At 48.3% G+C, this 26,627-nt stretch overlaps 1 protein-coding gene across 4 annotated transcripts in view; it reads right to left on the bottom strand.

Annotated features, from left to right (window-relative positions):
• EPB41L4B (erythrocyte membrane protein band 4.1 like 4B) overlaps positions 1-26,627 on the bottom strand; it is a 112,031-nt gene that overhangs the window by 56,512 nt on the left and 28,892 nt on the right. For all 4 annotated transcript variants that reach the window (XM_036330080.1, XM_036330082.1, XM_036330081.1 and 1 more), the window contains exons 2-11: positions 24,271-24,375; positions 14,340-14,382; positions 13,035-13,113; positions 11,159-11,203; positions 9,222-9,274; positions 4,409-4,529; positions 3,045-3,132; positions 2,797-2,885; positions 2,427-2,496; positions 2,139-2,308 (exon numbers count right to left, since the gene is read on the bottom strand). In XM_036330080.1, the coding sequence (XP_036185973.1) occupies positions 2,139-2,308; positions 2,427-2,496; positions 2,797-2,885; positions 3,045-3,132; positions 4,409-4,529; positions 9,222-9,274; positions 11,159-11,203; positions 13,035-13,113; positions 14,340-14,382; positions 24,271-24,375 (863 nt within the window). The remainder of the gene's footprint in view (positions 1-2,138; positions 2,309-2,426; positions 2,497-2,796; positions 2,886-3,044; positions 3,133-4,408; positions 4,530-9,221; positions 9,275-11,158; positions 11,204-13,034; positions 13,114-14,339; positions 14,383-24,270; positions 24,376-26,627) is intronic.

Below are 26,627 nucleotides of genomic sequence, written 5' to 3'. Positions count from 1 at the left end.
TGTGTGTCAAAGAACACACTAAGTTTTGCCTTCCTTTTGGAAACAAAATCAGCTTTGCCAAATCCAGGCTGTAGGATAGAGGCAGGCACTTCCATCAAAGGACAAAACGTGCAATTTAGGTACCGGCTACTTGGCTGCACAAACCAAGCAGGTTCCAGTACCTGGAATGTTTCACTAAGAGAATACTGGCTGGCACATATAATAACCTCTCATGAAACAAATTACGCAGACATTTAAATCGTTTAAAAGGCTGTTATCAATGACCACTTACCTAAACCTTGGCTTTGCTTGCCATGCCTAGAGAAACACTGGTCTCTCACCAAGGCTTTCTGGGTCTCAACCAAGGAGCTGCCCAGTGTCCAGGGGGCATGCTGTTTGTGTCTGAGCTGTCATGGCCTCGTTCCAGCCACTCTCGGTTTAGGATTTATCACATGGAAGGAGCCACTGGCCACCTGCTCTAAGGGCCTCCCAGGACCAACCTCATCTCCAAACTCCCCTTTCCTTCTAAGCTTCTCTTCAAAGAGCAGAAGGGAGCCTGAGCCTGGTCTGGGCCAACTCCTGGGGGAGCTGCCTCCCAGGATGGGAAATCCTGCCTTGGCCACCACCCCCGCAGGCCATTCCTCCTCACTCCGACTCGAGCAGACGTCAGCATCCCCGGCGATGTCTCCGCTAACCTTTGCAGGCTGACATTCTCCATCCTCCCCAGAACCCCATGAGTCTATTCTCAGAAAGGACCTTGTTTTTGCCCCCTGCCTTGCAGCATTTGAAAATACATTCAAACAGCGCTGGCTGGTGTGGTTCGGTTTGCTGAGTGTCGTCCTGGGCACCTAAAGGTCACTGGTTCAATTCCCAGTCAGGACACAGGCCCAGGTTGTGGGTTCAGACCCCGGTTGGGGTGTGTATGGGAGGCAACTGATTGATGATTCCTCATATATCTAAGTGTGTTTCTCTCTCTCTCTCCCTCTCCCGTTCTCTCTCTCTAAAATCAATAAATTTTTTTTTTAAAAAAATACATTCAAACACAGTAACTCTTTAAACACAAGTGCACAGCCAATCTCTTGCACAGTAGATAAATCTGAAATGAGCAGATCTGTTGGCACTTTAAACAGAGTTCAAGGACATGCCATGTGTGGGCAGAGGTTATGAAACATGTGAAGCCTCAGGTCTTGTAAGAGCTATTCTCAGATCAGTAAATGTGCCTCAGAAATCAACCTTGGGAACGCGTTTAAAATGTACCTGCCCAGCTTTATTCATACATGTACATGTGGACGCCCACAGCTTCTGGTTACGAAGGTCTTAGGTGAGGTCATAAATCCTCCTTTTTAACCAACACCCAGCGAGGTTTCATGCATTTTGAGAGACACCATCTCAGAATCCTAAGTAAAAATTCATCAAAATAAATTCTGTGGGTTTTTTTTTTCAGGGTCTTTTCAGATTCAAATATTTACCGAGGCTGCCTGGAGCCACTCTCACACACGTTGACACCTGCTCTCATTCTTCAGTGTCCCCGGATTTCCTGCCATGGGCATGTGCAACGCAATAGAGTAGTGGTTCAAGTGTAAGACCCCGACTTAAAGTGTGGGGTTGAATCTTGGCTCTGCACTCACAGTCTGTGCCTTTGGGCCGATTATGTAACCCCTGGCCTTTAGCTTCCTTATCTGTAAAATGGGGATAATGAGAGGACCTATCCTCCGAAGGCTGTTGGGAGGACTGCGAGCTGGTACATGCAGAGCCCGGTGCAGCGCGGTGCACAGAGCTTTCCGCAGGGATGCCTACGCCCTGCGGCTGCACTGCCTACCGCGGCAGCCACCTGCCTTGTGGGCTCTGAGCACCCGAACTTGCTTGGTGAGACTGAACCACTACATGTTAAAATCCCTTTAATATCAATGACTCTAAACAGCCACATGTGGCTAGTGTTTCCTGAAACAGACAGGCTAGTTCAAGCCACATGTCAGCTACTAACATCTCTGTTATTATTACCCCCAAATCCATCAAGGAGAACAGCGGCTGAAGAGCCCCAGGGCAGATCTTAGAGAAGCAGGGACAGGAGGATGCCCAACACGAGCCTCTGGGGGCAGACCGGTGGCTCCACCCACAGAACACATCACCACCGTGTGGTGTTGTGAGACGGTGCCTACCTGAATCTGAAGCGGGACCCCAGCCTGATGAAGTCTGATCTGTTCGACTTGCTGTTTCCTGGCGTGCGCAGTCGGAAGAACGCATGATGCTCGACTGCGCATTTCCAGAGGTGCTTGCAGGTCTTGGCGCTGTCCAGGCGGAACACAAACGTGTGCTCCTGCTCCCGGCCCTTCGAGGGGAAGCACAGGGTTCTCGAGTCGGTGGTCGTTAGGAACGCGGATGAAGGATGATCCACGGCGGGGCGGGGGGAGGGGGGGGGCGGGATGCAGGACGGGAGCAAGGCTTACCTGATCATCGTCCTCCACCACCACTAGTGTCAATTTGCTCTTTTTAAAGTCCATTTTGGTAATTTTAGGCCTGGCCAGAGAGAAAACATTGTAAAAGCACAATCTGCAGGGAAAACGACACGTCAAACCGCAGTTTCCTCTCTACTTTTAAAGCTTGGATTTGCTAAGGAATCATTCGTTCATTTAAGCGTGATTATCCAGAGGTTTCATTGCCAATGCCATACACCCACAAATATCAGAGAATGGTGTGCCTTTAAAATGAAGCGGGGGGGGGGGGGGATTGCAAATAGCCCTCAATAATCATCCATCACATATAATTCCACCACAAAATAGGAAAAGACATTTTTAATATTAGACAAAACTAAATTACCAAAAGAATAAGCCTATTTTGTTAGCTCCTTCAAAGATTAATATGCCTGTCGGGGTCAGTCCAAGAGAATATTCACAGCCATCTCTTCCCTACAAATAAATGAAGTGACAATCGGTACAAGGTTCTAACAGGTGGTCACAGAGCAGAATGCAAAAACAGTTCGCTCACCACATTACTTTGTTTGCCCATCGTTTACCCACTGCTCAGGCACAGCGAGACCCAAGGACTTGAACGCACCCAGTTCTTACCCTGACAACGTGCATGTCTACCCCATACATTTCCAGCCACTTCGCTTTATTCAGATAGGACAGCTCCGCCTGGGCAGGGCTCTTTCCCCTTAGAGAAACCAATGGAAAGACATGTAAACTGCAACTCGTACACCCACGAGGTTCTGAAGGGCACAGCCATGCACTGAGGGATTTTATGCAGCAATGAAAGGAACGGGGGACACCCATTTATACTAACGCACCTCCAGACAGACCGCTGACTGGACAGGAAGATGACAGAGCAGTGTTTATAATGTGAATACTTAAGGAAAGCATTTGTTGGTGTGTAGATACGGGTATGTATATGCAAAGGAAAGGTGGAGAACACAACAGCTGCCTGCAGGGGGGAGACAGGGGGTGCAGGGGTGCAGATGACTCTGCAACCACACATTTCTATGTGATACAAGAATGCACTAACAGCCCAGCCAGTGTGGCTCAGAGGTTGAGCATTGACCTATGAGCCAGGAGTTCATGGTTCAATTCCCCATCAGGGCACATGCCTGGGTTGAGGGCTTGATCTCCAGTGGTGATGGTGGTGGGGGAGGTGTGTGTGCAGGAGACAGCCAATCAATGATTCTCTCTCATCAATGATGTTTCTATCGCTCTCCCTCTCCCTTCTTCTCTGAAATCAATAAAAGTATATTTATAAAAACATTTAAAAACAGAACACACTGTCACTCTCCATTTTCAAAAAAGTCAGATGCCCTTCAGAATGACTGAGGGACAGAAGGAGTTTCTGAGTCCTAGAGTGACCTGGAACGGGCAGAGTTTGGGGAAGATGGGCCAGGAAGGAAGAGAGGCTAATGTCTGGGAAATGTGAGCGGAGGCACTACTGGCAGCCCAGGCATAAAAGCGGCAGACGGGGGTGTCTATGGGGGAAGGGAGGAAAAAGCCCAAAGACAAATGGTAGGGCTGGTTTTAGCTGCAGTGACCACATGCCCTGAAATCACATGGTCTCAGCTATGAGTGTCCCTGTAGGACAGCATGGGCTACATCTGAAGAGTTAACTCTGGCCGCTCAGACCATGGACAGAGACCCAGGTATGGGAATGTTTCAAAGCAGCCTCCTCCCGCCCACCTCCCTCCCCCTTCACTTTCTTCAGGCCAGGAGAGAAGGGGCATTCCTGGCAGCAACGAGCAAATCAGGCTTGGGCTCTATAATTCAGGGAAACAGGATATGCTTCGGTTCTTACTGTACATCTCTAGAAAGAGAGAGACGTCGTGTGGGCCTTAGGAAAAACAGGACTGAAGCGCGGCAGAGAGGTGGAGAGTTGGGGCTGCAGTTTTACAGTCGATGAAAGGATCGTGCAAATGCTTACATATCACAAAATAAGTGTGTCAAGGTACCTGCACTCTTTCCATCTCTGGAAGATATCGAATTCCATCGCTTCTGTCTGATTTGGAATGAACCGAAACTCAGACACAAGCTCTGGGGTGTGTTCTGGAAGCTCACATTCCCCAAGCTCCGCTGCAAGTGTCACAAGAAGGAGAAAAACAGGAGACATTGAGTGCTTTTCGTTGCTGCTGCAACCAGGTCCAAAGGCATTTTGCACGGTAACAAAGCACAGGTACCCCAAATGTGTAATGCTCTCCTTCCAGGAGGACCGGCTCCCGCTCGGTACCCACATGTACATTCAGAATCCTCCCCTGGGGCACAACACCATCATCTTAGCGATGACTATCTTTCTCCCGATTATTGCTCCTGCCCGGGGAGGCCCTGAGTATATTTCCCCCGCGAAGTGGTAGAGCCTGAATGTGCAATAAAGAGGCAACTGCAGGGAATGAGGACCTGCCCAGAAACTCATTTAACAAAGCTCTCGTGAAGTAGGTGGGTCTGAGCAGCACTCCAGGGTCTGCAGTGCTGAGAGGACCAATCAAGAATTCAGTACATGCAGAATCCAGGGGGAAAATATGTTGGGAGAGAGAGCGAAGGAGGGAGGGACGGGGAAGGAGGAGGGGATGTAAGGGCTGCAGGAGCAACTGCTGCAGCTCAGGCAGAACCAGGGAGGGAGCTAGTCATGCAGAGAGGAGGGGCAGCCACGTGGGCGATCCCCACTGAGTGTCCTTGCTCTCACCACGTACCCCTGCCAAGCCCAGGGGGGCAGTCTGGGAAGAGATCTCCTTGATAGGAACCACTCTTCCTTTGCACCACGGGCGGAAGGGAGGCAGTGGAGCCCTGCGCTTAGTGGTTGTGTGTGGACAAGGCCCCTGGCACCATCAAGCACAGGAGAGAGAAGCCAGACAATGACAAGGGTTCCCTGGGGTTCACAAGGGGGCTGGCGTCCCTCCTCCCCATGACTGGGCTAAAACGGGCCGGAGGGAGATCATTTGTGAGATAGCATGTCTGCTTTCCAAGAATCTGCTGGCAAAACCTGACACTTGCCCTAGCCGGCTTGGCTCAGTGGCTAGAGCAGGGGTGGGCAAACTTTTTGACTCGAGGGCTACAATGGGTTCTTAAACTGGACCGGAGGGCCGGAACAAAAGCATGGATGGAGTGTTTGTGTGAACTAATATAAATTCAAAGTAAACATCATTACATAAAAGGGTACGGTCTTTTTTTTTTTTTTAGTTTTATTCATTTCAAACGGGCCGGATCCGGCCCGCGGGCCATAGTTTGCCCACGGTTGGGCTAGAGCATCGGCCTGGGGACGGAAGGGTCGCGGGTTTGATTGCGGTCAAGGGCACATGCCTGGGTTGCGGGCTTGATCCCCAGTAGGGGGCGTGCAGAAGGCAGCTGATCAATGATTCTCTCTCATCATTGATGTTTCTATCTCTCTCTCCCTCTCCCCTCCTCTCTGAAATCAATAAAAATATATTTTAAAAAAACAAAAACAAAAAACAACCTGACACTTCCCTCAGTGTGCGAACTCTGCAGCCAGGGCCCCGCTGTGGAGGGGGCGGAAAGAGCTCAGACAAGGAGGGGGAGCCCACCTCTGCCGTACACTACGTGTGTGGCCTGGGCAAGCCACTTCGCCTGGGTCTCTGCTCTTTATGTGTGAAACAATACCTGCTACAAGGACGGAACAAGATCACAGGCACACAACAAATGATCATTCCTTCCTTCCTCCCTTGTTCTTCTTTTTGCCTGAATTGAATTTCTAATCTACCGGAAATTTAGTTCCCCAAAGAGCACAGCCTCTACGCAAGGCCACTGCTTCCTAACGCTGGAAGCGCCATTAACTCAAGGGCCGCTACAGCAAGACATGTCTGCAAGGCTCAAGCACGGGAGGAAACACAACCTTTCATGCTATGCAAACCCACACAGATGCTCTAGTGATCTTTACAATCGCAGTGGTTGGCAAACTGTGGCTCGGCAAACCGCGGCTCGCAAGCCACATGCGGCTCTTTGGCCCCTTGAGTGTGGCTCTTCCACAAAATACCGACTTCTGTGCATGGGCCACGAAGTTTCAATCGCACTGTACGTGCGTGCCCCCACGTGGTATTTCGTGGAAGAGCCACACTCAAGGGGCCAAAGAGCCGCATGTGGCTCACGAGCCGCGGTTTGCCGACCACGGGTCTAGGGCAAGGTGGCTCAGCTGTGGTTGAACTGGAAAGCAGGCTACCGCATTCACTGTTGGGATGGGCAGAGGGGGCATGGAGGAACAACGGAACAAGAACTTCCCATAGACATCTGCATGTCTAAGTCTCCAGTCTTTTCATTTGTACCTCACATAATGACTGCATCTAAATTACACTAATGTGGCTCCAACTCAGATGGGTAGTTTCTTCAGGAAGGGCTCACGGAGAGCTGATGTTCTGGTCTGCATGGGTTCCGGGGCAAGGTATGTAGTTCTACTAGAGCTGGACTTGGTGAAGGTGGTGATGCCCTCATCACGGGGGGGTGGGGGGGGCAGGGGGGGACAAAGGGGAGTGGGCATTGATGTGTGCCTCATCCTCTAATCACTCAACAGATAGGTTTACATATTGCACCTCTGGCCTTAGGAAGAAACCTCTCCAGTGGACTGGGGACCCCAGGTTTGACGTGGCTGCTTTCATCCCATTAACCACATCCTGACATCTGCTGCTGGGCCACCAAGCCTGATGGTGTGACCTCCTGGCAACTCAGAAACTCCAGGGTGGATGGAGGCTACTTGACAAGATGGGGAAATCTACACCTGGTCAATGGACAGTCCACTTCCAAGTTCCCCAAGCCATTACATATCCTTATGGCACTTACATAGGACTGCGGTATTAGGAATCTATGTCTCTCCATGCCCCCTTCTGCCCATCCCATCAGTGAATGCGGTAGCCTGCTTTTCAGGTTGACCACAGCTGAGCCAGCTTGCCCAGACTGTGAAGATCATTAGAATGTCTGTGTGGGTTTGCATATGGATGTGAAGCATTTGGCACTGTACTTGGCAAAGACAGTTGCAGATGACAATATGGTCCCCTCTACCACCAATGCCTTCATACCTCAGGGGCAGGCTCCCCCTTCAATCAAAGTCCTTGGGGGCCTCTTCAACTTCATTCAATCCATTCTGCACTTAATGAGCGCCTACTATATGCCAAGCCCCCAGTAGAGGATAAGAACGTTGACTAAAGAATGAGAGTATTGCCAAAACCGGTTTGGCTCAGTGGATAGAGCGTTGGCCTGTGGACTGAAGGGTCCCGGGTTCGATTCCGGTCAAGGGCGTGTACCTGGGTTGCGGGCACATCCCCAGTGGGAGGTGTGCAGGAGGCAGCTGATCGATGTTTCTCTCTCATCGATGTTTCTAACTCTCTATCTCTCTCCCTTCCTCTCTGTAAAAAATCAATAAAATATATTAAAAAAAAAAAAAAGAATGAGAGTATCAGAGAATGGGAATAACCTGAAGTCATTAAAAACCATCTTGATGAGTGTAAACATGACAAAATGCATGTACTAAAAAATGCCAAGTAGAAAATCATACAAAAAAATGTGTCTAGGACTCTCACAGAATTACATTTTAAACACTCCACTCTAACCACGTAGACAGAGTCTCTGTTTGTCTGTGGCTGGCAGGACGCAGGGTTCCGGCCTTCCTTCCACTTGTCTATTATGCTGTTGTCCCGACTTTCTATACTAAGTGTGTACCGACTTTAGCATTTGAGATCAACTTTTAAGAAATTGGTAAATACAAAAGTGAGAAGGCAGATCTTATTACGATGTTCAAAAATAATTAGTAATTATGAATGAATAATTCATTATTCCGTGGAAGCCAATGAGCACACTGGTAAACGAGTCCACAGCATATGTCTACCTGATGCACTGATGAATTTCCTTATGTGCAATTTACACACCAGTATCCTCTTAATTAGTGCCGGGGACGGTGGCAAGTGAGGGTTTCTTGTGCATTTGAATGCATCACATGGATGGAATAGTCAATGCAGGCAAACCTTTACCATCCAATTCCCACCCACATGCCCATGACCCCCCCCCCCGCTCTGTCGATGTTTCTCACCAAGTCAGATTTGCATACTCACGAAGCTAGTGGAGGTCCCAATGGCATCTCTCAGCCAAGACGCCCTACACTCATGTCTTCTCCACCAGAGCCCAACTCTTCTTCGACTCGACCCTGAGTCATCCCTGACCTCTCTCTCCACACCTAAGTCTAATGTCCATGTCCTTCTCCTAGTATGGACAATGCTGTTGTTTGTTTTGGTGTGTGTGTGTGTGTGTGTGTGTGTGTGTGTGTGTGTGTGTGTGTTGAACCCCCAGCCCTAATCAGTTTCTTTTTATCACAGCAACACCTCCTCACTACACCCCCAACCCCAGCCTCCAAAGGCCCTACTGTTGACAGCATGAAATCCATGCTCTTTAAAGGGGCCCAAAGGCGCCCACCTACCCAGCTTCTTGACCCTCACCCTCTGACACCTCTTAACAGCTAGCACCTCTCTGCACATGCCTTTCTACTTTGATAATATTCACTTAGTAACCGCCGCCCCCCCGCCCCCAGCCCTCCTCTTGCAGGCCTTCTGCAGGTCCCTACTCCTAAAGGGACGACACTGTACTCTGTACATACAGAGTATGTGGTCCTGCCATGTGGTCCTCATGGGACTGCAAGCTACTTGAGGACGGAGACCATATCGTATTCACTGATACCCCCAAAGCACCGCACTGTGCCTGGTACACAGTAGACACTCATTTGTTGAATGGAAGTAATGGCATTAGAATACTAAGGACCACTAAAGAACAATGTACCTTGTAGACAGAGAGCAGCTAATTCCACAGCCGTCTCATATGGGCATTTCAATCTTGAAAAAAAGAAAGAAAGAAAGAAAAGAAATTAATTCTGTACATGGACTTTAATACTCATAACTATACAAAATGTCATTCAAGTCACTGGTCAGAAGGTAGTGATCTTTAGGTCATAATTCTTGTTTTCTGGTTTCTAGTTCTGCTGTCCACATTAAATAATGCAACCAAGCTGACTTGCATTACATACTTCCCAAAGTCAGTTCTCATCATACGGTGAAAGAATCCAATCTAGGTCTAGGTTCTATCAACCATGTGGGCAATTTTAGCCAATTTTGCAAAATAAATAAATAAATGGGGAAATTTGGGAAATAGAATGAGAAGCCTTCCCTTTGCCTTATTATTTTTAAACTTATTTTATCTTGATATAGTACATGCACCTTTCCAAGCTGCCTTAAATCCTTCTGGAAACGAGGTCATAATATTAAAAGTAAGCAGACAGACACAGTATCTGACAGTGCCAGGACAGCTGGATACACTCAAGCATTCTCATAAGTATAACTGAGATTGAGCCATAGACAGGAATTACTGCAAATCGGGATCTCATTCGTATTTCACATGACAATTTAGTTAGAAAAATAATAATGACATACATTGGTATAGCACTTCATAGTTTTCAAAGCCTTTCATCTATATTACCCCATTGGTCAATGTGCGGAGTTTGTAAACCCCTAAGACGTGTGTCGCCAGTGTTCTCCATCCCCCATTTGGAGATGAGGTGCAGAGTGCAGGATTGCCTTGCCCAAGGTCATCCAGCCAGTAGGGGGCAGTGCTGGGACCAGAACGTCCACCTGCTTTGAAGTACAGTCAGTACATCAGGCTGAAGTGCATGGAAACTGCAAAGTACTATACAAATGCAGGATGTTTGCCATTGGTATTTTTCCAAACTGAGGACATTTACTAGAGTCGAGAGGCCTTCAGGATGAGGAGCACGGTATGGAGAAAGGGGGAGGGAGGTCAAAATACACACACACTCATAATACACACATCAATCAAAGATCTGTATTGCATGGCTGAGGAAGGCAAATGTATACACTGTACAATCTACGTGTTCTGTCGCGTACGTTCTACTAAGGATTTTATAGCAGGTATTCTATGGAGGGTTTGCAAATTCAGAAAGCGCATTTTCAATTCCCTCCGAATTATATTCAAAATCAAAATGTATTCTTGTCGATATCAGGTGTTGCGTTTTAGATTCAGTAGAGTCTTAAAAGTTTTTCACATACAAGAAAATAGTCAATACGTAGGCTGAAAAATGACACCACTGTCAGAGCTAGGACTGTAAATCTTGTATCTTTAAAACAGATTAACACTGCGTGTAAAATCAACCAGGTCAGTGCCCATGCTCCTTATCCTCAACAATCACTGTGCAGCCAGAGGCCTCGTGTTTAAAAACCACTTTTAAGGGGGGCAAAGGAAATGAGATGAGATGTCTAAACCTCTTTCTATCAGAATCAGGACATTACCTCTTTACGTTATTTGATGCCGATGGTGATGAATGAAACTTTTTGACTGTCCAAATACTTGTAAGTGTATACATACTAATAACGTATCTTGCTTGCAAATACAACAAAAGCCATTATGAATGGGGCAGTGATGTGATCAGGGAGAGAATAATTCCCCAATACACATCACTTAAGATATTAAATGCTCTTGGAAATGCTTCAAGCCATAGAGTAACCATTTAAAATAAGATGATGACAGTGATACAAGTATTAGACTCACTTTACAATGCCTGGTGTACTTTTTTTTTGAATTTTGAAAAGGGAACAAGGGTAAGAGAGTTAAAACAAAAACAAAAACAAAAAAACAGTGAATCATTTAGAAATATACTACTATGTGATCTATCCTGGGTTTAAGAGTTAGAACAAAAATGTACTTACTTTCCTGAAAGAATGTCATGCCTGAGTTGTAAAACAAACAGGTACCTGACAAACATATACAAAAGTCAACAGAGGATCGATCACTCTTTCCCGACTGGATCCCGACTGCCCAGCATGAACCCGCCCCGCATGCGACCCCAAATTCTGCACTGCAAGGAGGGGGTCCAACTCCAACGTGGTGGAAGCATCTCCTCCCGCGTCTGCAGGAAGGTGAGTGCATGTAGGAACTTGCAAGATACTTGGAGGATGGACCATGGGACACGGCGGGGTCCAATGACGGCCTCCACATCCGCCCCGTGTCCCGGGAGAGGGCCAAGCCCTGTATGCGGCGCTCATACACAGCAGGCACGTGACGTGTCCAATCACACGGGCAGGTGGAGCCACCGTGTGGGGCCCTCAGCCAGCCCCACCAGGGAGTCCAGAAAGGCTGCATCTGACTGAATCGAAGAGTGTACGGCTGACTGTCGTTAGCAGCTGCGTAAGACTTTTTTCCTGATGCAGTTTAACTGCAGACTCTGTCTTTTAAAAAACTGTGCACACGCGCGCGCGCGCGCACACACACACACAACAAAATTCGAAAATCCTGGAATTGAACTGCAGCTGCTGGTTACAGGAGTAATAAAAAATGGGAGAGCAGATAACACAAGTAGGGTTCACTTAAGTAAAAAGACTAAGTGTCTTGGCTAAACAAGTAGTTTCTGACCAGATGCACGTGGGCAGCGGCACCACGCTAGAGCGCTTTGTAAAAACCAAAAGGCTGCCCGCGGTCCCCACTCTGTACCCAGGGAGTCAGAGTCCCCAGGAATCTGATTTGCTCAAAAGCTTCCCACGTGTTTCTCATTCACACAACCCTGGTTCAGAACCACTGGCTTTGATGACAGCTAGGAGCAGCCTGTTTCATAAAGGACTCGGGAGGAAAATACTAGAATAATTTAATCTGTTTGAACTTTGAGAACAATGCTGATAGTCACTCTCCGTGGCATGGACATAGGACAATGCGGGTGACCCCAAAAATCAACGGGGGGCCTGAAGGTTCTATTCCAGAATGTTCCTGCCCGCGACAAGTGCTTAACCACCGATGAACTGAGTACTCCCATCAAGGAGGACAGTGTGACATGGCCCGATCTTCCAATTTCTACAGGAAAACCTAACTCCAAGAGCCCGTGGGCCTCTCCGATGGGGAGAGGAAGGTGAAGGGTGATAAGCAGTCTTGAAAGTGTTGCTTAGGTGGTCATCTCCAAGCTAGTGGTCAACCACGGACTACCCAGCACCACCACTGTCCATCACAGACAATGACAAGGAGGTTCTGGGGACAGCGGGCAGGACTGGGCAGAGAATCTCACTGATAAAAGGGTAGCTGCAGGGAAACCCCACGCTTAAAATGTTTTAGGTCTCTTTTGCTTCAATACTGTTTCTGAAGTCGGGCAGACATAAAAGAATTCCAGTGGGGCTGAAAGATAACACAAAGAGATTCTAAGAATGCTGGCACTGTAACAACCAAGGGAATATTTTGCAGTCCCTTAAAAGAAAATAAGATGGCAATTTTGGACTGAGAAAGGCTCTTCCAATCCCTGCCAACCCTTTTCTTACCGGGCACAAAAATGAAGTGCCATAGAACAACTACCCAAATCGCCCAAGGTCAACCACACAGAAATGTGAGAAGATAACAAATCTTTGCATGCTGGCTTATGAAGAAAAAGGTCAAATTAAGGAAAGTGTGGATTTTCAACAGAATACAGGCCAAGTGCTCATAACTCTTGCTCAGAATATAAAGGCAGCAGAGGGAGGGGGAGGAAAACCCACAGTTTAGGAGACCCATACACTACACGTGAGGCAAGTGCGACGGGGGCGGATTCTGTTCTGTATCTTGTCCTACCTTGTAAACTCTTCACGAAGGTTGTTTGGTTCTGAAGAATAATATTTAACTCGAAAGTGCAAAGCATAAGCAGGTCCAGCTAAACATTTGGAGATGGAAGGTTGAAGAAGATCGCGGAGTGGACAAAAGGAAAAACACATTAAATTAACACATTCAGCACTACCCTGGGAGGGCACACAATGCTAGTAAGTTCTTTTCCACCCTCGGCTGGAAAACTAAAAAGAATCACATCAGCAATGGTGGCTTGGCTGGGCACCTCCTGCTGGAGGGAAACCATGATCCTCTATGTCAGTGGTTTTCAACCTTCCTAATGCCGCGGCCCTTTAATACAGTTCCTCATGTTGTGGTGACCCCCAACCATAAAATTATTTTCGTTGCTACTTCATAACTGTCATTTTGCTACTGTTATGAATCGTAATATAAATATCTCATATGCAGGATGTATTTCATTGTTACAAATTGAATATAATTAAAGCATAGTGGTTAATCACAAAAAACAATATGTAATTATATATGTGTTTTCTGATGGTCTTAGGTGACCCCTGTGAAAGGGTCGTTCGACCCCCAAAGGGATTGTGACCCACAGGTTGAGAACCGCTGCTCTAGAGCAAGCATGTTAAACTCACGGCCCACAGGCCGCATGCCTCGTTTATTTGGCCCGTGATAGCCTTTGAGTTTGACATGCTTGATCTAAGAGGCATTACTAAGAGCTGACATTTCATTCTCCCTGCTGATTCCCATGATGCTCCACACGGATATTAACTTTTTACAAAATACTAATGGGCTACAGAAAAGTGACACATCAACAGCCAAGGGTTCTGTAATCTAAATACCATGGAGTTTAAAAAGATGACCCGTGCATTCACAACACTGAATAAAGGTGGTAGGGACCACACTGGTAACCCCGGAGCTGGGCCTGACTCACAGAGCCCTCCTGCGCCCCATTTTCTGAGTCTACTCTATCGCTCATCAGAAAGGACTGTGACAATGTCCGGTCCTGCTTCTGAGCAGCAGGTGAGTCAGATCTCACTGGCAGGGGCGTGTGACTTTAAATGAGAGCACAGTCTGTGTTTTTTTTAGTATCTACTAAAGACGCTTTTTCAAATCCTAAACTCGAACACGTGGCCAGAAATTCTAACTTCTCAATTTTTAATTAAGAAATTAAAAATGATCCGCTCAAAATGGAATCTTTTTAAATAATAGTTCCCGAGTTCTGGCGAAAACAGAACGCCTCAAAACACTGGCAAAGGAGTTTACTTTCCCGATAAAAGAAATAGATGAGAAGGCCAAATGCGGCTTACTTACTTTTCATCTGCTTTTTAATGGGTTTGGAATGATCCAGCCAGTGCTGAAAGAAAAAAAAATGTTTCTTTAGGAACAGTGCATCAGCAAGAGTATACAGACCGAGTTACCCTCCTCCACTACCCTTAGTAATTCTACCCGTAAAAACCAGAGGCCGGACCGGATCGCGCGCGCGTGGGCTGGGGATCTGCAAACTCCTGGGGAAGGTATAAAAAAGCAATCTACTTATGCACGTAGTGAACTCTTTTTTTTCTGGGGAAAGGGGCCATAGTTTCTGGAAGCTTTGCAAAGAGGAGCCTGAAAAAACTTAAAAACCCTTTAACTAACTGGTCTGTGAAGTCCCTTCTCACCAGTGGAGACAACGGCCTCTTCCTTCAGAGTTCCTCAAGTTACAATCAATCTTCCCTAATTATTCCAAGTCTATTAATCTGGAAAAGACTACAAACTGCACTGCTGAGACGCCCTGATTACACTCTGGTCTTGTCGCTGTCGCCCTAAACTCTAAAATTATAAAACCCAGCTCTAGCAGATTTGGCTCAGTGGTTAGAGCATCAGCCTGCGGACCCAAGGGTCCTGGGTTCAATTCCTAGTCGAGGGCACATGCCTCAGTTGTAGGCTCAATCCCCTGAGCTGGTCCAGATGCGTGTGGGAGGCAACCAATCATGTGTCTCTCTCACATCGATGTTTCTCCCTCCCCCCCCCGGGGCCCCCTCCCACTCTAAAATTATAAATCCGTAATTCATGACCCCTTTATTCTTTTGCCACAGTGAAGATGGGGAGATGGGCAGGGACTTGCCTGAGAAACGTTTGCTCTGGTCAATGAAGGCGATTCAACTTCCTCTAGTTTTTACCAGAACAACCACTTCAATCTTACCCATCAAGGCAATTACAAAACCATTACCCGCACAGAAAAGTTTTCTGTAACATCAAAGTTCTTGAGGCTGCAGTCCCGATGAGCCTTGAACGCTTAGCCTCCATGGAAATGGGCATTTTTGGAATGTAACACTGTGAGCCCCTCGGTGGGAACTAAGTCCCGGTGGGCAGGGCCGTCGGTTCAGGTCACCATTTCTGCGAAGAGTGTGGCACCCAGCCGGCCCTTATTAGATTCCTGAGACATCAATAAATGTCCAACCTATTTTAATTGAGGCAAACTTTCCCCATCACTTCCCGTGCACTGGATGCATCAGCTGGAAGGACACTGCCAGAGTGGGTTTCTCACTAGCTGTTCAGAACCAGAGGCCATTCTGCCCACTGTCAATAGACTTCCAGAGGCAACCTGAATCGGGCACATTCTAACAATGGGCAAGGACAGGGCTAAATGAGCACTGTGTGTACTCCAGCCCTCACCAGAGAGCCCATTAGGGCTGTGTGGGAGGAGCGGGATAAGGAAACACAAAAGCAAATATCAGATGAGTTATAATACAATAAGCCGTGAGCAGTGCAGTGGGAGAACATGGGCTTCTGTCATCTCCACTCCCCTCTCCACTCCCCGGCTAAGCAACCGTGTCACAAACGCAGCAGATCACCGCAGCCGATGCTATCTCACAGGCACATGTGCAGGAGGCTTTCTCTCATTGTGAACGGCTTTGAATTGGAAATGACCTAAATGCCCACCAACAAAGCCGGTTTTTAAAAAAAAGGCTCATCCATATAATGAAATACTATTCCGCCTTTCAAACTGATGTGGGCCTAGAGTTACTGATGTGGCAAGAGACCCACAGCACAATGTCAGAGGAAAACAATCAGGCCCCATTTATACAAAATTAGTATTTTCTGTCGAGCTATGTCCAGAAAGATTTCGAGGGGTTATTTTTGGATACAGGGATATGAATACTGTTTACTCTTTTCTTTTTTTGATTTTGAAGCATTTTTTTTTCTTTACTTTTACTAAGAAGATTATTTTCCTGGGGGTGGGCTGGATGGACACTTGCATTATCCTTTCATTGGTCGTTTGCCTCTTGGGCAGTTTCTGATGATCCATTTGCCTCATTAGAAGTAGGTCTCGCTGCTGCCCTCCACCAGGCTGAGAATCCTGGACTTGGCCCCGGGAAGGAGAGCAGATACAGACTTGATGAAAGTATCATCATATGTATTTTCCTGCCAAAGTAAGTATCATGCAAATGGCTTTGACTAAACCTGCTCTTCTCACTCTCAAATGAACTCACCCTTACCAGGCCAAGGAAGTTCTCCCTGCCACCAGCCTTCTAAGCTGATCAGCCCAGAGGCTCCGCGCTTAAAGGAGCTTTGGCCCATTTCTTTCCTATCTCAAGTCTCCTTATCACATTTTGGACAGAACAAGTATAAGCCCACTATTCCTCTATTATCCAACCCTAACCTTGATCCAAGTCCAACCCGTTTCCGTAGGTGTGGTTTTCCCCTGGCTGAGCATTACACTCACAAATACCCAGGTCCCACCCAAGATCCATGAAACAGAATCTCAGAGCATGCGTGTTTTTCAAAGGTGCCCAGCGTGCCCATTAAATACTTAGGGCTAAAGTCCTCCCCCATCCTCTCCTTGCCCAGGAACGAATGGGTCTGAATGACCTTGGGGATCGTGACACATCCACGGCCCCTTCTGAAAACTGCTCTCTGAGCTCTGCAAAATCTCAATTTCACAGTTTACCGGCCAGCCGTCTGCAGCCGGCGTTAACTCAGACAGATCATGGCTAGATGCCTCTACTGGACAGCAGGCTGCTTTTCCCTCTGGCCATGCTGCTGAAGGAGCTCCCTTATCCATGCAGCCTGGCCTCCATCCTTCCTGCCCAGCAGCCGCCTGGAGCCCTGCCCAGAGCAGGACCTGCCAGGATGGAGGCCTGCAAAAAGTCCTGGGCTTGCTAAGCTGGGAAAGGCATCAGAAACAGCTCCCTTTTCAAAGCTCCTTGACCCTGTGGCATTCAGACGCGACTGGAAACCCAGTCACCATCCTAAAATGAGAGCTGATAAAACCTATCTTGTATCCAACCAGTTCAAAGTGACCTAACCTTCTTCTTAGCTGTGGGAGCTGACCAGACTCTGATCGCTGGTACTTTATGCCACAAAACTACCTCGTAACAAACGCCCGGCACTAAGGCCCTACGTGCATTTAGTAAATCGAACCCTGGGTTTGGTTCGGAGGCCTGTAGCAGCAGGACCTGTCTCAGATGTTCACCTGCATCCTGGCTAAATACATCCAGGCCGCCTGTCAGCAAAGGCCCCAGCAACTGGCTCCAGCCCTCTTAACAGACGATTAAAGCATCACTGGAAACAGGTGCATTTCTGAGCTCAAAGGGCAAGACATTTAACTCAAAAACTCTAACGGGTACTAGAAAGGAGGTTTTTGATGTGAATTTCTCACCCAAGTCTCATCCAAGGGCAAAACCCTTCCCATAAACCCTGATGTGAGATGACCTGGCAAAGCCCACCTGTTCTACTTGTGCAACAGAACTGGATATGACCCGTGTGAGGCTGGCTGTAGAATATCACTGTTATTGGCGCCTGAAATGTGTGTGGGCTTGGTGGGGATGTCTTGTGGGACTGAGCCTTTAACCTGCGGGATCTGAAGCTACCTCCAGGCAGACAGTGTCAGAATTCATTGTTGGGTGGTGTGGGAAGAAAACAAAACACACTGGACCCTATCACATCCATTTCTTTCTTAGGCCTCGGAGCCGATGAAGGTGGCCAGGCGGCCGTGGAGAAGGTGCATGAGGTGCCCAGGATCACAGCGCTAATGAGGAGGAGGCAGGAGTCTAACTCCTGCCGAGTCAGCAGCCAGCTCTGAGTCTCCATACCACCCACAGCTTGAAGTGCCTGCTCCGTCCATGGGAGGGATCTCTCCTCCTCCTCCTCCTCACCATTCACACCAGCTACTTGAGGTTTCCTGGGGGATTTGTCCCCTTTATCCACAGCTTCCGATTCACTACCAATATTTGCACCCGGGCAGGAGAAGACTCGCCCTGCGGGCATTCAGAAACCGGCCGCGCCATTTCTGGAGCTGCTGCACAGGTACGTGTACTAAAACGGAGGCAGATCACATTTCAGGTCCCAGCTCGGCCACTCACCTGGTGTGTGGCTATGAGCAAGGGCCCCCTGAGCCTTGGTGTCCTCCTCTGTGCACTGAGCTAGCCCCTGGCACACTGAAGAATCAGCTGAGTGTCCATGGAAACTATAAGGAACCATTCAAATGGAAGGACAGTGTCTTACTCCTCTCTTAGTGTTTATACTCCCCCACTTCCCCTCCAAGTGCATCGGAAGCAGTAAGGATCGCTCTGTGGTCTCCACACAAGTGGCAAATGTGATGACAACTACCAGCGATGACACACCCTCACCCTTCTCTCGCAGCGTTGGGCCTCCATCACCCACCGACCCAATTCCACACTACAAAGACCGGAGGAAAAACACCTCCTAAGGCTTGAGAGAAAGGCCCAAATCACCTTTTCTGCACTTCCTGCTGTAAAACATGTCACCATAAAACGTCCCCCCTTTTATGTTGGGAGGGGCTGAGGAATGGACTGACAATGGCCGCACCTGTGGAACACCTGCCCCGGATGGGCAGGGCTGCACCTGCTTGATGAGGAGGTTATTGACCCTCAAATCCCGGCTGCTCCTCTGCTGGCTGGCAGTCCCCTCATCCTCTGTGGCCACCCCATGTTCACCCTCCCCCAGGGACACCTTGTTCATCTCATCCATGGTGCTGAGGCCATCGGCCTCCAGGCTCCAAAGTGGGGGACTGAACCACACTACTCCCAGGACCACTTGTCTGGCTCCCTCTCCAGAATGTGGCAGCAGGGGCAGGGTCCAGCTCGCCTCTGCGCTATGGAGCTTGGCATTGAGTAAGCTCCAAGTCAAAGTTTGCTCAATGGCTATTGACCGAATGTTCTCTTTCAGTGTGTGTGTGTGTGTGTGTGTGTGTGTGTGTGTGTGTGTGTGTGTGACGTTACCATGTGCAATGGAAGGAAAGTGCTGGGCTTTGGAAGGTGGTCAGGTTCTGAGTGGCACCTCTGTCCCTTACTTTAACGTTTACAAGTTCAAGTGTCTCTGAGCCTCAGCGTCATCATTTGTAAAATGGGTCTGTCCCCTGGTCCGCTGTACAGATCAGTGATAAAGAATGTTAGACATGAATCATGTAAAGCCTTTAGTTAGATGCCTCAATCAGAGGGGGCGGAGGGGGGAGGGGATTCAGTAAATAGCAGCTGTGAGAAAGCTGGGGGGTGGGTGCAGGCTCTCCCAAGAAAGCCTTGATATGTGAAATCAGAACCCTTGCCCCTGCTTGGAGCTGTTTAAAAGCGAGGTCTACTGAGAGGATTCCCAGGTGGACGTCCCGCTTTGACATGGGAAAGGAAACAGGAGGCCCCAGCCCCAACAGCTAAAAATAGGAGATGCCAATAGACTCTGACCTTGCTGCAGGGCTGGGCCAGGCACTATGGAAACCAGGCTTGGCTCTGCAGGGAGCTGGGCCCGGAGCTGGTGACTTACTCAGAGAGCTGTGCCAAGAGCTCTGCCTGGGCCAGCCCTCTGGTTTGCATGTCAGGGGCTGGGGGGGGGGGGGGTGTCGATCCTTGCAGGAGCTTCAATTATGAATAAGCCAGGCCCCCATCTATTATCCCACTGTCCCCAGAAACACACCTGCCATCACATCCAGTCACCTGCCACCAACCGCATTGTCCCAGGTTCTCAGAAAAAGCAATGATACCCTGGAAGCCGAAGGGCTCCTGTGGAGATTGCTAAGGGTTCTCCCCCAGGAGAGACAGCCTGCAGGTCCCAGCCAACCTCAGCCTGTCACCTCTGGGGTTGTGATGACTCCTGGTCCCCTTCAGAATGTCCAGCTAGGAAGAGCAAACCCACACCCAGGTCAGATTACAAAACGGCTTCCGTTCCCTTAGTTCACAAAGCCCCTCAACGCCCCGTGACACAGATGTCACCACAGTGACGAAGACCGACACCGACACCGAGAGCCAGAGTGCCGAGAAGAGCACTTGAACCTGAAGTCGTAAAAACTGGGCTTGAGTCAAGCTGTGCTTCTCACTGAGTGACTTGCCAAAGTCTAAGGCTTTGGGTTCACCATTGAGAATGGGGTGGGGAACCTTTTTTCTGCCAAGGGCCATTTGGATATTTATAACATCATTCGCTGGCCATACAAAATTATCAACTTAACAATTAGCCTGCTCTATGTGGTCAAACGTTTCATTGACTCGCACCTAATGCCTTGGCAAGGCCAGACCAGATGATTTCTCAGGCCTTGTACGGCTCCCGGGCCAGGTGTTCCCCACCTCTGATCTAGAAGATGGAAATACGTGGCTCCTAACATCTCTTCTGGGTCTAACGACTGAGGTTCTCAGGTTCTCTTGGCACAGCTCTGTAAGTCACCAAGATCCACCCAGCGAAGAAGAGGAAGTCCTACGTCTTCGGGTCTAATCAGGAAGGCTTTGTTTATTTATATACACAAATAAGATCCCCAGGCCAAACGAGCAAGCTGTCCCAGAAGGCAAAATAAGCTCAGCGGTTCACACCGTGGAGGAAAACCCTCTGAGAACTCAGGATGTGCTCCGTGATGGAGTGTCGCCTGAGATGGTCTTGAAGGGTGGCCAGAAGTTGAAATGGGGTGAGAAAGGGCATTCCAGGAGGGGAGCCAGCACCAACAAAGGCCCAGCAGTGAGTGCAGGCATGACCTGCGCTCCAAGGAGCCCAGCTTAGAAATCACACAATTAGCAGAAGGGGCTTGGGGCTGCTGGGGCCACACGCTCCTGGGTCCTAGAGTTGGGCAGATGAGGACCATGTACCTGCTTTTGTGGGGAAGAAAATCACATCCGCTCACAGAGCGGGATCCTGGAAAGGCTTTAGGGCCTGCAGAGAGCTAGCATCTGTCCGTGTCTGACCTGGGAAGGAAGCCTGGATCCCGCTGTGAACACACCTCCTGCCGCACGGTGACAGGGCACCGGAGGATGGGACAGTTCGCAGCCAAGCGAGCAGACGTCCATGGTAAAGTCTTTTGAAATAGAGTCGCATCTTTGGCTTTCTGGGAATCCGAGTGGCTGGAGAGGGGGTCACCTGGGGAGGAGGTCGTGCCACCAGGGCAATGGGCACTTGGCTCTAATAGCAGAAATGAGAGAGATCTCCTCCCTTCTGATTAAGAAAAGATGTGGGGGGCAGACGTGCCTGCCTCCTCTTTAGACTCGGAATCACTGAGTATTAGAACGGGAAGAGCTTTTGGGAGAATAGGTCCAAGAAACCCATTTTACAGATAAGGAAACTGAGAACAAAGACTAGTCTAAAACCCGCCAAATGAGTCGGGGGCAGAGCCAGAAGCAAGGCCCAGGTGTGACTGCTGGCCCAGGGCCACAGGTATAATGAAGTCAAAGCTACCACACGGTATTCCACAGGTTAAAGACACAGGAGAAGGCAGAATAGAGAAGAGTTTCAGGGAAGAGGAGAGCTGACCAGCGTCCGGTGCTGGGGACAGAACTCAGGAAGAAGCAGTTGGAAATGGAACTATCCTTGTAGGTTTGGGGAAAAAACGCTGGAGAAACAGGCTACTCCCTTAAGACAAAATGGCAAGGAGGACTGGTTTGTCTTCAGGGAAAAAACCCCCAGGAATTTGAGCGAAATAAGCTCAGTGTTCTCAGGAGGAGATAAGGCCAATTTGAAGTTTTATGGGGACTGGATTACATGTTTGTGATCAAGATTTAGAAAGGGAACTATGGGGCACATAAGAGTACATTGGGGTCCTGGCAGGTGTGGCTCAGTTGGTTAGAGTGTTAGCCTGTGCACTAAAAGGTCATTGGTTCAATTCCCGGGTCAGGGCACATGCCCTGGTTGTGAGTTCAAATCCCAGTTGGGGTGTGTGCAGGAGGCAACCAATTAATGTTTCTCCCTCTCTCTCTCTCTCTCGCTCTCTCTAAAAAAAAAAAAAAAAAAAAAAAAAAAAGACAAAAAATAAAAAACCATATTTGGGGGTGGGAAAGAGTCCATGAGGGGCTAATGAGGCTCCAGAAGGAGCTCGGGGTTTGGACTTCTCTGAAACTGTGATCTGTGCTGGTGCCAACAGGTGCCAACAGGCACAGCCGTGACTCTCCAGCAATGCTTGGCAACTGGGAGAAGCAGCAGAGCAAACAGATGGGCCTGAATGTCAAAGGGGGTTCCAGGGACAGTCATGGGGACAGGAGAATCAAAGGGCACAGGAGGACACAGGTGAGATGGCCGAGGCTTTGCCAAGCCTGAAAGAAGGCAAGGGCAACAGGCAGCCGGGAGAGGGGAGAATGAGGCAGGAGGGGATCGTCAAGGCCGAGGCCAGATGCAGAGGGCCTGGAAAGATGGAATCAAGGGAGGTGATCCTGAAATGGGGGACAACAGAATTCCGGATCTTGGAGTGGTGACAAGGCCCAGAGTGCCTCTAGGTGAGGTTTGGCCAGATGAAGCTTCAATGAGAGGAAACAGTGTCCAGAATATTTAGAAGGATCAACAACTTGAATTCTGAGGTGGCCAGAGCCTTGAGGGATGGGGAGAACATTGCTGAGGTCAGAGGGCAGGGAACTGGGCAGGAAGGTGGAAAGAGAAGGGCTGGTCTGCCCCTCCCTGGGGCCCTGGTGAGCTGGAGTCAGAGTCTGCAGAGGGGAAATGGAGAAGAATCAGGACCACTAGCTCAAAGAGATATTGTAACTAGGATAGACTGAAGTCCTGATTCCACTGTATCGTCTGCACGCTCAGCACCACACTAACAGTCTCAGGCAGACCCAACTCCCAGGCATCGATTTTGAGCATCTTCACTTTACAACCGTCATGTGGGGCTCCCAAGATGTAATAAAAAGTGTCTTCCGGGTAGAAAGGCTTCACCACATATGAGGAGCTCTTGGTTTTTAGCTTTTAAACATCTCCTATCAGGGGAACCCACCGTTTTTTCTTTTTTAAAAAATATACTTTTGTTTATTTCAGAGAGGAAAGGAGAGGAAGAGAGAGATAGAGACATCAGTGAGAATCATTGATCTGCGGCCTCCTGCACGCCCCCTACTGGGGATCGAGTCCACCACCTGGGTATGTTCTCTGACAGGGAATCGAACCTTGACCCCTGTTTCATAGGTCGATGCTCAAACAAACACTGAGCCATGCCGCCTGAGCCGGGGAGCCACCTTTTCACACACTACCATAGCACCGCCCCTTATCCTATCTATCCCTTACTCCTCTTTATATTTCTTCACACTTATTACTACCTGTCCCCTTATATTTGTGTTCATTGCTTTATCCAAAGTGCTCAGAATGGGGCCCATGCAGGAGAGGCACTCACTAAATATTTTTAGATTGTTGAATACATTACCTTCGAAGCCCAAAGCTAGATTTTGTTGGGAGGGAGACCTGAAGTCATTCCTGCTTTCTACATGAGGGATTCTAAGGGGTGGCGTGAGCCTCTCCACTGTGAACACTTCTGTCTCAGGCAAAGCAAGGGAAGTCTTTGCTGACCTAACACCACCTCCTGGAGCCTGCAAGATGGTTCTCGAGCGACGCCAAGACCTGCTCCAACTGCCCCGCCCCGAGCTGGCTGGGGCTCAGCCCTGTTCACAGCACCTGCTCTCCACGCCCAGCAAGTCTGCACCACAGGATGGTGGTGCAGCCCCTTCTGCTGGTTAAAAATAGAAGCAGCTCCACCGGAAGAATTCCCACAATGGTGTCTACCTATTCGAGAAATGTGCCCACACTGCATCCCTACGCATGGAAGTGCTTCCCTAATGCATCCCCGTGCTTGAGATAAATGTTCCCTCCCTCTTCCTCTCCCGGTTGTTGGCCACCTGAAGGGTGGGGCATTGTGAGTGCATCTCACTGGAGCACCATCACCAGAATCCCAATGCTCGTCATGGCAACAACATCACAGTTTCACTCCTATGTTCCTCTACCAATTTCTAGCTGCTGTGGTTCTGTGAGTAGCAATGAAAAGCTGATCTGCCCTGAAAGGAGTCAAAGGAAGACATACCGCGACCTGGGCAGAGTCGAGGAACTGGAGGCCAAAGTAGTCTGTTTCCACGAGGTCCAGGTGGTACACGATCTGATCAAACAGGTCCTGGCCTTTGGCATGTTTCTGGAAAGCAAGTGGATAGATGAAGATTTAGGACATGACAGCTGGGTAAGAAACAAAGAGATTTTTAAAGATCACTTTTCTCTGTATTTTGCATATATATGTATGCGACACAGGATGCAAAATTTTAAAATTTTTCATTGGCTGTAGTATGATACAAACTCATGATTAAGTCTAAACAAAAACCCACCAAACAAGGATATTAGGGAACCAACACCTTGAAAACTGGTAAATAAAGGGTGGGGGGGGATCAAACATTGATCCTGTCTTTATTGTAGCCCTAGGTAATCAAAGAGTAGATGACGCATATACATGAACTAACTCAAAGTGCATCAAAGACCTGAAACTCTCAGGATAAAACATAATAAAACATAGGCGTGAATTTTCATGACCTTGGATTAGGCAATGGTTTCTTAGATGTGACACCAAAAACATAAGCAGGAAAATAAAAATATAAACTGGACATCATCGAAATGTAAAGCTTGGGTGCTTCAAAGGACACAAAGACATCAAGAAAGCCTGAACACAACCCAGAATGGGAGCGTTGGCAAATCACATGTCTGATAAGAGATTTCTATCTAGACTACAGGACTATTATTGCAATTCAATAATAGAAAGGCAAACACCCCATTACAGAAGGAGCCAAGGATGGAGAAAGAGTTCTCCATAAGCCCATGAAAAGGTGCTCACTGTCCCTGGGGAAATGCAAAGCAAAACCATAACGAGACCCCTCACTTGGATGGCTATCATCGAAAAGACAGAGAACACCTCTTGGAGAACCTGGAACCCTCAGGTACTGCTGATAGGAATGAAAAATTGTGCAGCCACTTTCGGAAACAGCCTAAGAGGTCCTCAGATGGTAGAACACGGCTTCCATTGGCCTCAGCAATTCCACTCCTAGGTCTATATTCAAAAAGCATGACAACATTATGTTCACACTGAAACTTGTAAAAAAAACCTTCAGAGCAGCGTTATTCATAATGGCCGCAAAGTGGAAGCGGCCCAAGTGTCTATTAACCAGTGAATGGATACATAAACTGTGGCCTTATCCACAAAACAGAAACAGTATTTCACCATAAAAAGGAATGAAGTTCTGACGCATGCTACAACATGGATGGACCCTGGAAACTGAAAACTAAGTAGAAGCCAGTTATGAAGGACCACATAGTACGTGGAAGGTCCAGAACAGGTCAATCCAGAGATAGAAATTAGAGTAGGGTTTGCTTATGGCTGCAGCGTTTGTGGGGTGGCCACTCAGGTGAGTAGAGTTTTTTTGGTGGGATGAGGACGGCGGGGGTTAATGAAATGTTCTAAGATAATGACTGTGTTAACAGATGCACAATTCTAAGAATATACTAAAAGCCACTGGATTGTACACTCCAGACAGGTAAATTGTATTGTGTGTGAATCTCAATAAAGCTTTCGTAAATAGATGGGCTGAGTTTTTCATTTATTTCCAACAAAGAAACGAAGAAGGAATACAAGAACTGCAATATCTCAAATTTGCAACTTCTACCAAATGGCAGGCGCCAAGTACTGGGTACCAGTGGATACTAGCATCCCAACGGGAGACAACCAGCTGTTAGGTACCTCCTGGTAAAGAACACCCCACCCCCGGACACAGAATCTCGCCCCCCTGGCCTCTCTCTCCATAGCACTGGATCCAACTGCCAATGGCAAGAAATACAGGGCAATGTTCTAAACTACCAGCATTCGATAAGTAGACTAGAAAGGAAGAAGAAGCTGTGAATCCAATTACATAGAAATATGTACACGTTGTTCATGGATCACTCGATATAAACAGGAAATCTGCAAAAACTAGAATAGCTGTGTTCCACCGTGCCAATGATTCATTAGCAGGTTTCCTTGGGATAAAACTAGTTAGAATACAGCTTGAGCAGCAGAACATCGCAAAAAAGAATTGGACCGGGCCCAGCTGGTGTGGCTTAATGGTTGAGTGTCGACTTACGAGCCAGGAGGTCACATTTTGATTCCCAGTCAGGGCACATGCTCAGGTTGCAGGCTCGATCCCCAATGCAAGGCATGCAGGAGGCAGCCGATGAATGATTTTCTCTAGCATCATTGATGTTTCTATCTCTCTCTCACCCTCTCCCTTCTTCTCTGAAATAAAAAGTATATATGAATTGGGCTGGGAGGGAGCAAGAGACCCGTGCTCTAGGCCCAGATGCACCACTAAAGGTGACCTGAAACCATTCATAATTCCCCCAAATCCTCGTGGCCATCCTGGGCTTCTC

Source organism: Myotis myotis, unplaced genomic scaffold (assembly GCF_014108235.1).
Source record: "Myotis myotis isolate mMyoMyo1 unplaced genomic scaffold, mMyoMyo1.p scaffold_m19_p_12, whole genome shotgun sequence".
Classification (NCBI taxonomy): domain Eukaryota; kingdom Metazoa; phylum Chordata; class Mammalia; order Chiroptera; family Vespertilionidae; genus Myotis; species Myotis myotis.
This window is presented reverse-complemented; position numbering and strand designations above follow the sequence as displayed.